The sequence below is a fragment of the Apteryx rowi genome, unplaced genomic scaffold (genome assembly GCF_003343035.1).
Source record: "Apteryx rowi isolate R43461 unplaced genomic scaffold, aptRow1 scaffold_19, whole genome shotgun sequence".
NCBI classification, from domain to species: Eukaryota; Metazoa; Chordata; class Aves; order Apterygiformes; family Apterygidae; genus Apteryx; species Apteryx rowi.
Window position 1 is genome coordinate 1,588,056 of NW_020448196.1, and position 13,491 is coordinate 1,601,546.

At 41.3% G+C, this 13,491-nt stretch overlaps 1 protein-coding gene across 1 annotated transcript in view; it reads left to right on the top strand.

The window, feature by feature from the left end:
* GPR107 (G protein-coupled receptor 107) overlaps positions 1 to 12,528 on the top strand; it is a 42,654-nt gene extending 30,126 nt beyond the window's left edge. Inside the window, exon 18 of the mRNA XM_026062044.1 lies at positions 6,854 to 12,528. Within this exon, the coding sequence (XP_025917829.1) occupies positions 6,854 to 6,950 (97 nt within the window). The 3' untranslated portion in view covers positions 6,951 to 12,528. The remainder of the gene's footprint in view (positions 1 to 6,853) is intronic.
* The last annotated feature ends 963 nt before the right edge of the window (positions 12,529 to 13,491 follow it).

A 13,491-nucleotide genomic window follows, 5' to 3' on the forward strand; every position in this document is an offset into this window, starting at 1 on the left:
TCTAGTGGATGTAGAGTTGCTTAATCTCCAACAAGAAGACCAAGATGAGCTGGCCTGGGTTGCTGCGCTTCTCACTGGTGTTTTCTGTGTGATCAGTGGTAGGAGCTTTTTGGGGTTCCAGCTGGCATAATGTCCTGAGAATTTTGTACGGGTATATGTTTCACTGCAGCCACGAAGCTCTGCTCTGTTCATCTGCAGAGCAACTAGAATGCGATGTAAGGTCCTTTCCCCCTTGAAGCTGAGCCTGTAGCTTTGCAGAAGCTATCTTAAGCAATGTTGAGCTGAGCAGACAAATTTTTACTAATACTCCTTACTGTTCCATTCCTTGCTGCTAAACAATAAGGTACCACAAGCAGTAAGAGCTGAGTTAGTCTGGAAAAATTATAAAGTGGGGCTCAAGCCAATCCCCTGTCCTTTTCTTTGCAGTGATTTTTTTCTGAGGACTTAGGTTCAGAAATGCTACTCACTTTCTGTAGTGGAAGCTGCCCTAAGAAATTCAGCATGCTGGAAGTATTGAATACAGTTTTAATTACTGCAGACTCTGTTGCCTTAGTAGGAATAGAGCTAACCTAATCTCTTTAGCAGTTATGTATTTCATGCATAATTGCAATTCGCATACAGGCTCAGAAATCTCTTCCTAAGAGTTTGCTTCCAATTTGGCAATTCTCCTTTCTTACCCAGTTTTGGGTAAGACAAGTCAACATTCCAATTTTCCTTTGAAAAAAGGCAGAATGTGTTTATTTGCTAACCTCATAGTTGACACAGCTCAGGAAATAGAGCTTATTGGGGAATTGCTACAAGGAGGTTTATGGGGTAGGATCCAGCCTGAAGTGTTATGTGAGGAGTTTAATTCTCAGAAATGTCTTTAGAAACCAAGATCTTCTTTCCGAGTGCTTGATTTTTATTTGTTTTGGGTCCATAAACTAATCTGTTGTTGTCACAAGTTGAATCCAACTAGTAGGCAATGACTTTAAAATCACTATCACTTAAAGGTGTTTAGATGGTTTATGTAAGAAATTGGTTTCAGTTTGGGTGCTGGTAAACAAACATCCACATTAGGAAGGTGCTGTCTGAACTAGAAGATGTAGCGGGATTTGTGATTGCACAAAAGTGAGCTTTTCTCCTTAGGAGATTGCCTAGTAGAGTGCATTTCAACTCTGCATTGTATACTCAATGAATTTTTACTCGTGTAATTTTTTTAGGGCTATTAATCTGGCAACTTTCAGATGTGGTGAATTCACTAAGCTGGAGAAGCTGCTAGATTTAAGAGAATCTGCTAGGAATAACCCGGAGAAAGTGTAATGAACTAATTAAGTGATTGTCATCTTGCCATAGCAAAAGAGACCTTACTCGAAACTGGAGGATGAGAACTCTTTGTGAGCTTTTTTCCTAGTAAGGCATTTTGCTCTTTGCCGTGGGAGTTCCCGTTGTTGTGCCTTGTGGTTTGTTCCCCATAGCCTTGCTGGGATTCTTCTCATCTGATTCACTGTCAGTTTTACTCCATTTGGACACTTGGCAGGGGGTCATCTGTGGAAGAGTCCTGTTCTCCCTTCCCCAGCTGCATCAGGGAGGTTAAGTTTACACATATTTAAAAATCATGGTGTATACACATTCTGTGATAGGTGAAGCACTGCAGTTAGAGTATTAAATTTCTTGTTGACTTGGTCTTGCTGGTCCTATTTTTGCTTTTATAGATATTAACTGTTGTTTTTGTGGGGAAAAATATCAAGGCTTATTTGAGCAAGTGACTAAGTGCCTGACGGCATCCTGACTAACAATTGTTTGAGTGTATGTTTTGTTTTTCATGTTATAAAATACCCACTTGTTTTCAGAGGCTATGGCAGAAATTAAAAGCTTGCAAATTTCAAACTTCATGGTATTCTGCTATGTCTGATTTCCAGGTTGGTGTTTTACAGGTGAAATGCAAAGCACTTTGCTTTATGGTTGTTTTCCTCTCCCAGAGGGTTTTTGTTAAAATCAGGGTTTTTTAAAACACTTGCTGCAGAAGCATTCATTTTCTTTAGGCTCAACACTTCTATGAGCCAGTGGAAGGGAGAGCTGAGGTCATCAAGCCTGTTATTCAGGCTTGCTTAAATTTCCTAGCAAAAATAGGGTGTTTTAAGCACAGCTCTAGTTTATAACTGCTTTCAGAGTACAAACTATACAAAGCTCTGTCTAGCAGTAACTGTAAATATTGGTAAGGAAAGTGTGGAAATCTGTTTAAAAAAAATCCAAAGACTAGATGTCTGTGACAAAGGCAACATAAGGTACAAATCTTCCCTCTGTCAACTCATAAAACTCTCAAAAATAAAATATATATTAAGATCAGTGAAAGTAACTTGTAACAAGTTTGCAAAGTTTTTTGTTTGCTTTCTTGTAAGACAGAGGCTGGTTAGTGTAAAACATCCACAGCTGTTATAGGTCGCTCTTCCCAGTTATACCAGCCTCTATAGAAATTGCCCTGGTGGAGAGGAGAGTATGACTAAACTTGAACTAAGGACCAGTCTGTTCTTTTTCAAGTAGGGTCAATAGCCGTTCAGCATCAACAAAGTGGCTTTCTGTGTATCCTGTGCTGGGCAGCCTCGCGAGCCTGGTCTGTCAGTATGTGGGCACATCACTGACACTTTGTTAGATTAAAGTGCTCTGCTTGAAAAGGTGCAGCCACACTTGGCAGAAAGGGTTGCCGGGCTTCCAGCCCTAATGTCACTTCTGGGGCATGAACACTAAAATATAAACAGTGCAGTAGATGAGATGGGTGAGGAAAGGGGAAAAGGAAGCAGTTTTGTTCTTTTACTTCTGCAGGAATTATTCCATTAGCTCAATGAGTGTTACTTTAAATGTCAGGTACCAGAGTGTTCTGCTACAGGTCTGGAGATGATGTTCAGAAATGCTTGTAGGGTGAGGATATCCTCACTGGAGGAGGAATTACAAGAAAAGCCATTAATGGTTATGTTTTTGATTCAGTAAATCTTACTAAGTGCATGGAGACTGTGGGTTTTTTTATTTTTTCTTAACACTCAGAGCAGCACCAACATAGTTACTGATGTGGTGACACTGACCTACGTTTGCTTTATGTCTTGGGATCTGGAGTTTCTCTTTGCATTATGAGGCAGCCTATTCTGTACTGAGACTCGAGGTCCTGGTTGGTTGCTTTTCTGTACTTTCTCTCAGGTTGTGCTTCATGGCAGACTGATTCATGATGTTCTCCACTGGAAGTGATTTTCTTCACCTAACACAACTTTCCCATGCTGAGATCAGCTGCTTTGTTCAATAGCAGATCAGTTTTCACTCCAGTTTGCAGTATCGGAGACTTAACTTGTGAAGGTTGGCTGCTGTCTGCTTTCCAGCTGGATTATAAAATAGGAGAAAAAAGACAGTTGAAAGGCACCACTGTGGAAGACTGAAAATGCTTCTGGATATTTAGCAATCCCTTGATACCTTGTATATAATGAAGAACAGTCAAAAACACTGAATTTCCATAGCCTGTACAGGGGACTGCTTTTCTGCCTCATTTGTGACAGGTTCTTTACCACTTTGACAGTCATAAAAATTCTCTCTAGAGAGAGACAAAATTAGTGAGAAGGATTCATTGTATTTTAGCTGTCATTAATTTATGGGCTAGAAATGCAGGTTGGCAAACTGCAGTTAAGGAATATTTACTTGCAGTGTTGCAGGTCAGAACTGAAGTTCTGAAACTGCTCAGAGGACTAGAATGAGAATTGCAGAGTGCTTGATAGTGCTGTTATCTTTACTGGGCACTAATGTTGTCTGAACTGATTTTGAGAGGGAAAGGAATTGCCCATTGTATGTGAGCAGTCTTAGGAAACAGGGCCTCAAGAGCTACACTGCTTGTCATGAGACAAGATCAGTGCTCGTTAGACAGATGGTCTTCAGCTTTCACTGTTGAGAAATCCACCTCCTCCAAGAAGTCTTTCCCAGTGCTTTGCTGTCATTGCAGACTCTCTGATAACAAATGATCTGACTTTACCTGGCTGCAATTTCAGTAGATAGCTGTTCATCCTGTCCTGCTGTGGGCAGATCATTTCTTTTACTGCAGTAACCTCTGATCATTTTCTTCTGGATGTGTAATGGGTTTGTAGTTGTACTAATGTGCAGTGCTAAATTCTAGACCATGTGCCAGGTGGGATCTTACTAGCTATGAGTCAAGTGTTAGGACTACTTTGGTGTTATGCAAAACACCTATTAATATATCCCAGTATGTCTGCTGTTTCAATGGTATGGTAGTGGCTCACTTTTGGTTTGTAGTCCATTGTAATCTTCACATCTTTTCTGAAGAATTGATACTTAGCCCTTTATTCTATTCTGTAATTATGAAGTTAATTATTTCTGAAGAGTAAACTTTGTAGTTGTCTTTCTGAATTGTCCCATATTTTTTTCAGACCATTACTCCAGTTTGCCAGGATCTTTCTGCATTCTAGTCCTGTTCTCAAATATGTAGCTCTTAATATCTTCTGCAGATTTAATAAGCAAGCTCTCTATTCCATTACCCGGACAATTACTGAAAATGTTGAGCAGAAGTGAACCCAGGACAGACCTCTCTGGAACAATGCTTAATGTTCTTTCATTTTGATAGTAAACCATTAAGTACATCTCAATGTATGCTTTTCCAATTAGTTATGCATCCACTTATGACACTTTCATCTAGCCCATGCTTCCCTAGATTACTTAGGAAAGTGTCATATGTGACAGTGGGAAAACTTCTGTGAAGAGGAAAGACTTAGAGATCCACTACATGCTTTCTCTCCTAGAAGACTTGACATGTTTTCTTCCTGGCAAATCCATTTACTGTTTGCTACTTCTTTCTCCTTTAAGCAGCCTGCTTCCTTATTCTTCTCTTTTTTAATTTTGATGGGGAATAAAGTTACTACTTGATCTACACTTTTCTGCTGCTTTCTCTCTTCCCTTAAACATTAGATCATCTAGACCCACTCTGATTTGTCTGAACTACTGGCCATCCCAATAGTGCCACCGCTAGAGCCATTGGATATACTGATTTTTTTTGTTGTTGTTGGATAAAGTATTTCTACAGTAGGTGAACACAAGCTGATATCTGATGTGGAACTAAAGGCATTATCAGAAGAGTGTATCTGAAGATACTATCCTGAGATATCACTCTTGAGTGATGCTGTGAAGATGCTGCTAGCTAGTGTGATCAAGTAAAGTAGTCTTACATGGGAACAGCAGGTGAAAGCGTACCCAGACTGAAGGCTGCATCTTCAAACTAGACAGTTTTATTTATGCTTCCAGGCATCCCTTGTGACTGCGTTGTGCTATTGGCACTCTTACCTGGCTTTCAGCATCCAAAATAACCTCTGCAGCACGTTTGTATGAAAAAATACTAGTATGCAATGAGAATCATATTGTGCAAAAGAATGAAAACAAATGGGTTATACATGCAGATAATCTGTTTTATACAGCAGCAGAGAAAGATACTGGGCTGAAGAGCTTTCTGGGTAGTCTGGGTAGTTCTGAGAGTAGTGATACTGTTCTGGCTGGATAAACAGATCAGTCTGCCTAATGTTTGAACAGTATTATGAGGCTTTATAGTTCAATGGTCAGATTGCCATGACAAATCCAGGCTTGGATTAGTAGGGATGACCTCTATTCTGTTATCTTGCTGTTCATTGACTAGTGTTGCTATTAACAGGACTCAGTGTGCATTAAGTTAATAAAGTTCATTTGGGACAGTGTCCACTGTGTGTGTATTTGTGTAATAAGTTAGACCTATTAAAAGCATAGCAAATGCAGAAGAAAACGTTTAATGCACAGAACTAAGGGTGTTCAGTTGTATAGGAAAATGTTTTTAAGCAAGCTGCTCAAACTTCAGTAAAAGCCGGCTGGTGTCAGTTTAACCAGCCCTGCCTGCTCTTTTCTCTCAAGTACGAGTAATGATAATGCTTATTCTGCTGCAGACTTTCTAATGCTCTGCTGCTAATGCTTTCCCTAGCATTAGAGAAGGAAACTGAAGCATGCAGTGGTTTCATGTGAAGAAACTTCCAAGCTGAGTGCAGTTTAGACCTTGTCTATTAGCAGTCCATCTTGGTCTCTTCACCACCACCACCATGATAAGAGGCTTTAACTAAGGAGCCACATTCACTGTAGAGATACAAATGTTTTAATCTTGTAAACATTTGTTTTGATGCTATAGTTTCTTCTTGTCCTGATCCTCCTATGCAGCCTGCTACTTTTGCTTTTTTAGGTCTGTTGGATGGGTTGTGGGTGATTACTTCTGGAGGCAGCTGGAGGTTAAAGCAGCGTGGCATGGTTGCTCTGGGCATACGGGTCAATAAGCATGAGCCTTTTTTAAAAAAATATGCTGTAGTTCATTGTGATCCGAATCCTGTAAAGCCTGAATGGATTAACAACAGTCTTGGTGAAACTTGGCAACTAGATCAGCCAGTCCTGGTGGTAGTTCTCACTGCCTAGGCAGCTATACCAGAGCCTGGCACACCCAGTGTCTCAGGACATTACTCTTTTCCCATTACCAGGCGTGAAGGGTTGGCCCTATATCACTGCTGTGTCTGTGAACAGGGAGTGACAAGCCAGTCTACATAGGTCCATCTTAGTTTTAATGACAGATGAGGAGGTGCCTGAGGCTCTCAAGGACAGCTGCCTTGCTCCCAGCTCCCATCAGCGTTGTGTCCAAGATGATACCTGGCCTGCAAAATGGTAGCAGTGGAAAAGAGAGAACATGAAGACTGCTAGGTCTGTGTAAAGAGACACTTGAAGAAAGTGTTATGGACATATGCAAGAACACAAGCCTGGGATATTGGTGAAATGGATGTCATAGTTGAAGTTCTGTTCTCTGAAATGGTGTTTCTTTCTTCTCTAGGGTGACAACTTCTGGAGTAATGGAGGGCATGAAGAAGGTCAAGAAAGTGGTGAATGGTTCAGCAGAGCCACGGGGCGAGTGGGAGAGCACAGCATGATGGACCGGACTAAGGCAGCACTTTCAGAGAAACTTTTTTAATTTATTAATATTACTCTCAGTGGAAAGGGAGCAACTAGCACTTCCCAACACTGAAACTGCACAGTGGGGTATGTCTAGGGGGAGCAAAGCAGTGCAAAAATCTAACTATTCCTCTGATCATAAGAAAATGGGATCTCTTGGTACCTGCAAGGAGTGCGAAGCTTTCCTAGGGATTTTGGGTAGCTTATTCTTTTCCCCCCTCCCTTTCTGGATCAGTTAGATATTCTAAATTGTTTGCAATTGCATTCTTCAGAATGTGTTATACTAATGTGAAGAGAGACCTTTAGTGTGTATGTAAAGTATATATTTTATATAACGCATATATATACACACATGCTATGTAACATGTATGCTGGGAATTACAAAGTGTCACAGAAGATAGGAAAACGAGATGTAAGTATTTCTTTTTTTATGAACTTTCCTTTTGGCTTGGACAAAATGTTGAAAAACAAATTAATAGAAACAACTGCAGAGAGACTAAATGGGGTATTGGATCAGATGGCTTTTGCCACTCCTCATATCAGTGGGAAGGTTGGTAAGTGTCTTGTCTAATCTGTGCAGGTATCCACTTGAATGCGTCAGGTTTTCAAATGTGTTGCTATACAGGAAGCAAGCAGCTGTTCTCCATTAAAAAGCACTAGCCCATAGTGCAATAAGTGTTAGTATGAATTCTCCACTGTTAATGGAGTTGCTCTTGATTCACACCCACCTGACAAGAAATACACAAGGGGTGTAAGATTGCTTGCTTTTTAGGGGTCTGCCATGCTATCTTAAACATTGAATTTCAAGCTGTGGCTCAGAGCACTTTGATCTGCGTTATGAAATATTTTCAAGGTATTTCAAAAGGCACACTCCTTTCTGGCACTGTGTAAACAGTGCCAAAATCTCCACTGGAATTCTGTCTGGCGAACCTACTGCAGCATAAATCTTTGGTTCACTTTCATCTCGGCCTCTCTGGATGGCTACTTGTACCTCTCTGGCTATGTAAGATTAGTGATATTGCTGTCTGAGATGAGCTGAATTGGTCAAAATGGAATTGCTGTCAAAACCAGGAGACTGCAACTCCCAGTCATAAATGGTTTTGTCAGGAAAGGAGAGGGTTATGACCAGAGCACTCTCAATATCCGGCAATATGGAAGTCTTAATGATTAGCTGCAAATTTGCAGTGGAGTCTTCAGAGACATGTTAAAATGCCATGTACATTTTACCTCTAGTGCTCTGGTTTTGCTAGTAAGGCAAAATGGTGCCTCTAGCTATAGCAGTGAGGCATAGCAAGTGATTAATTTTGGGGGGGGTTGGAGTTGTTCACTGATGTAACAGGGGATAAGCTTTAAGGAAAAAAGAAAAATCAAGTATGACTCATTGACCCACTGAAGCCTTAATCTTCATGTAGAAACATTAGACATATATGGTGCTGTCAAGCAAAGTGCTTCTGTCAGTGTGACAGGGATAGACAGCATCAAATAGCTTCCAGATGTGCCAACATCTCTTACTAGCTCATTAGGAATTGTTCTTTTTGTCTGAAGGGACTAGATATCTGAGTAACTGATCAGAGGATTTCTCATTGCTTTAGTAAGTTTAGAAGAGGGTTTATCTCTTTGGAACGCTGAACCGCTGCTTTCTCAGTCTTGAGCAGGGATTGTAAAACTCTTAAGCGAGCAGTCTGTACTTGTTCAAGGCTTACTGTTTTAAGAGCAGCTTTGCATTCTCCTTTTGCCACTTCTCTTCCCTGGTGTTGATTCTACTGATTGTGGAAATGCTAGAAGTGAAACTATTTGCTTTGGTACCTGGAATTGGTTTCTCTTCAGAAAAAAATATGAGAATAGCCCTCTTCTCCCAATACAAAATCCTCTTTATTTTCCTTTTCAGCTGTAATGGCATAATAGTCAGCAGTGATGGTTTGACTTTTGGTGTCCTTGTCTTGCAAAGACACAGCTTTAGTGGAAATAGAGTGCCTACGCTACTAGAAAGGCTGTTATGTGATCTATGAGGCTTTTAGACCTTTCATATGAAGAATTCTTCTGCATATTAAATGGTCGAGATGTGAGGAACTGTAGTGTAAACAAACATGTAGGTAGTCCCAGCTCATCATACACTTAAATATAATACCTGAAAAACTGATCCTCATGTTCTTTGTGCAGTTACTCTGTCCCCATGGAAAATGTCATTACCTGCATCCAAAGGGCTACTCATACAGGCTGTAAACTCTGTTTGGAGTAGTCTACTAGAGACTTGAAGTCTGGCAGTCAGGTAAGGCATAAGGATTTTCTGTCAGGAACAGAAGTGCAATAACACATTCTTAATCTAGACAAGATGCTGTCATAGAAACTGTTAATACATTTTATGAATGAGATGTGAAATTCTGATGGGTGCAGCTCTTCACCCCCAAAACATCAGTGGTTGTGCTGGGATCCCAGCATGTGCCACTGAGTGGTTCCAAACAGCTGGCTATTCTGTACCTCAGCATCAGTGGAGCTGCTGAGGTGGTCAGTGCTTTATACCTTAGTCTCAGGTTTCTTTTTTATATGCGATTTTTTGCTAAATTTGTGTACAGTGTAGGTTTACCTATTGAGTCCCTGGCTCCTTAGTCAAAGGCCAAGGAATGAGTGTTTTCTGTTATCTTGTCATGAAAAGCCATCGTAGGACTTCAAAAGCATTTTTAGAAGAGGTGTTTCCATGTTCAGACCTGAGGTTAAACAGTCAACTATACAACCAACTTCAGCTGGCACTTGGTGCTGGATGCTAACCAGCAGTATAGCAGTAACAAGTTGGGCCTAAGTATTAGTAAGGGAAACAAAATATGGGTGTTGGGGTGAAAAAAGTGACAGGTTCTTACTGCAGCCTTTTCAAAAGAAATTCCCCTTTCTCTTGTTGTATAGCAGTCCTTGGTGCAGGTTTAAAAAAAAAAAGTGGTCTTTAGGGTTGGGTGGTGGCTGGGATGTTGGAGGATGGAGAGGATGGCTGCAGTTGCTCTGCTTGCACGGTGTGGAGCACGCGCTGCACCAGGAAGCACCAAAGGGAGGGCTGCTCCCTCCCTCTTCCTCCCGAGGCAAGCCCACGTCTGCATGACTTGCGAGCGCATGGCTATTTCTATTGCTAGTGAACAGCAGCAGCTTAGGAGCTCACCAGACAGGATAATCGCAGTGCTTGCCTTTCAAATGCTGACTGCTGTATATCTCATAGGAAGCTTTGCCTTTCATGGGGAGGGAAGGTAGAAGAGCTGCTTGTGGCTGTACAGATCACTCTAGGATACAGGCTGTCAAGCTCTGCTGTCTTTGCTTTTTACTGAGATGAGCGACCAAAACAATCGCTGCAAGTATACAGCAGTATAACCGACAGGAGTCCGGGAAAGGCAGGTTTGGTGCAATTCAGAATAAATGGTTGTGAATGCAGTTACACGCGTTGCTGCTGTGGAGTATTCAGCACCCTCTGCAGACTAGAATGACATCAGTTCGCTCTTAGTTGCAATGCAGTTTATGCCCCAATAAATCCCCACTGATGACATGCAAATGCCACTGATACACTCCTCCTTACTGCTGTAACTGTTCAGCAAGCTGTCTTCCACAGGAAACCTCCTTGCAGTGCAAATGCCAGGCTCTTGCATTCTTCAGGCTTGAGAATATTTTCCTTGATGGTTTATCAAGAGACATATTAAAAGAAAACAAGACATAATGGGGTCATCCAGAACATTGCTGCTGCTTCCTCAGAATGCAGCCGTTCTAGCTGAAGAAGACACATGCTGTCCTATTAAGATATTCTTTCATGTTGCCATCTAACGCAGCATGTCATGATCTGTGCAGTGCATTGTTCAGTGTTTCTCTCCAGCTGAGTGCCCTGTTCCTGGATTTCCATTCTGGCATACCCTGGGAGCATGTTGTAAAAATTTGCTGCATTGCAGTATTTTGTCTTGGAGCTAGTAGCATGGAAGATGTATTTTTCTAAGCTAGGTGGACTCTGTAAAGTGAGTGTGCATCCACCAAGTATCCTTAAGCACTGCAACATTCCTTCTGACCATGAAAGGGCACATCTTGACCAGCTCCTGTGTGCACATGTAGAGGCCAGTGGCAGATTTTTAACTTATTAACTCTTCTCTTTCCTTCTGGTACACTCCTCATAGGGAAGAGGAATGCAGTCTGGCCAGGGACTTCCAGATGGACAAGAAATCTTTTGTTGTCCATTTGAGAACTGATTGGCTGCGTTTGAAGCAAATACTGGGTATTTGTAGGTTCTGTTGAGCTCAATGAGAGCTGAAGTTGCATAGCTCTTTAAAAAAGAAAAAAAAATCAGATAAAAGTGCAGGTATTGAAGGAAAGAAACCCTTACTCCTTCAGTCTACATGGTTTTTCTCCTTCAGCTTGACCTGTAACAATAGCTAGCAGACTGCAGTTAAAGCAAATGTATTTTATTGGTTCTGCATTGTGACCTCCATCTCAATCATAAAATGTTTCCCCATTTTTCACTTTTATAAAAAGAGCGTGGTGATGTGGTCTACAGTAGCTGGAAGATACAGGGACATTTGAGACTTTACTGGACCTACACACTCTCTAAAATCTGAAACCTCGTGTGTAACTTCAGTAACCTGAACATTTCATGAAAACTGAGGTGGTGCTCCCCAGAGGTGCTTGACCACTGTTTCATTGTGTTCCCTGGGGCTGATTGCTGGAAAATACTCTTCTAAAATGGATTAATCTGGCTTTTCTTGTAGCCACTGGGTATGATGCTGTTTTGGCTTATTTATCACTTTTACCTAGCAATATTGAAAGCTGTGCATTTTCTTCCTTGTAGTTTCTTGCCTGGATATAGCAATGGTCCTCTAAGAACTCCACATGGTATGTACTTCAGGTGGCTGAAACAGGATTTAAGAAAAATACACTGTTGAGATACTCACTTTACATGTAAAGTGAAGGTACCAGAAGAAAGTGGCTGAGAAAAGAGTCATTCCTTGTATGTTGACTGGCTCAAGAACCCATTTATGTTTTGACTGCAGCAATCCTGTAGAAAAGACAATTCTTAATAAATATTTCCCTGTGGGATTTCACTTGGTGTTCTGCTCTCTGTATAATGAAGTAGAGCCTGACCTCCACATTATCAGAGGCACTTCCTCCGGTAGCTAGGATACTGGAGCATTGGGGTGGTACCTGTTCTGTTAAAACAGAGGATGGGTTTGAATGGCTTCCCTTTCCCCTCAATACCTATTAATAATTAATTTTAGATCCTTTTGTGTCATTAAGCAGCTTTAGGGCACCTTGTACAATGTAGCTCTGGATTCATTTAGTAAATGACCTCCAAAAGAACTCGAAAAGACTTTTCTGTACAGCCAGGTCCTGTTCTAGGGTTTTTGGTGGCCTGTAAATATCCTATTCTTTAGTTCATGTTCAGATGCACAAATGGATTTTTTCAGTATTTTTTTATCTTTATTAAATGAACAGCAAACAGTATTTGAAGAAAAGCAAGGTAGATGCAAATCAGGATGGTCTGTATAGCTTGGTCTCCCTGCTGTGATGCAAATGTGTAAAATAAAGATTGACTAGAAAGAATTTTAATGCATCTTGTTGTTTTCTGCTTCTGAATTACTAGTGACCAAGTTGCCCCGTGGACTCCAAAGTCTGTATTTCCCTATGCCTGATTTCCATTAGCTGTTAACATCTGCATCCTGAATTCCAGGGCCAAATCATGAAAGTTCTGTGTACCTGTCATTTACAAAAAACCTTCCTTTCAGTGACCCACTTGAGTTCACTGAGGTGCCTTTTTGTGAGCTGCGAGACCTCCAGTGCTATAGCTGTACTTGTAGGTACCTAGCTCCTCTTAGTTTTGTAAGTCAAACTTCAGCAGTGGTTTCTGAGCTCTCAGATGAATAGAGGCATTTCTCATAGCCTTGTTTTGCACAGCCTTGCAGTCCTGGGTAGGCAGGAAGGCAGACGCATCCAGGGCTCCCTGCCACTAGCCGGCATTGGGGTCTCCTCGTTCCACAAGGCTTGGTGTTGACTTGCCATGCAAGGACAAGGAGCCAGCACTTTGAGCTTTGGGGACCAGGTGCAAATTAAGGGTAGAAGCTTGTGTTTTAGGTAATGCCCTCTGTGGATCTGGCGCACTATCTCCATGGAAATCTAAAGTACTGCCTTAGTGAAAGAGGCAGTCCTTGATCTGTTTGTTTTAGGCTAGACTGAGGGCGATTTGGAGCTTTTGTAAGTGTTGTCTTCCTGAGGTGTCACAACCTAACCATGCATTTCAGTTCTGCAAACTGGTTGTGATGGCAGGGATGAAGGATTTTGGAGTATTTCTGTAAAGTGCTTTTCTTAATACCCCTTCCCCTGAAGCATGTGCCCTTTGTCACAAAATGTAGGCCTTTAAAATAAAATGTTTCTTGCATTTTAACTTATAGTTTTTAACTTACCACAGAGAGCTAATGCTAAAAATGGACTGACTTCTCTACTCTGAAAACCCAAGCAGCCAGTTCTGCATTGCCTGGAGCCTTTAGGTGGGTGGTGTTTTTGCCATGA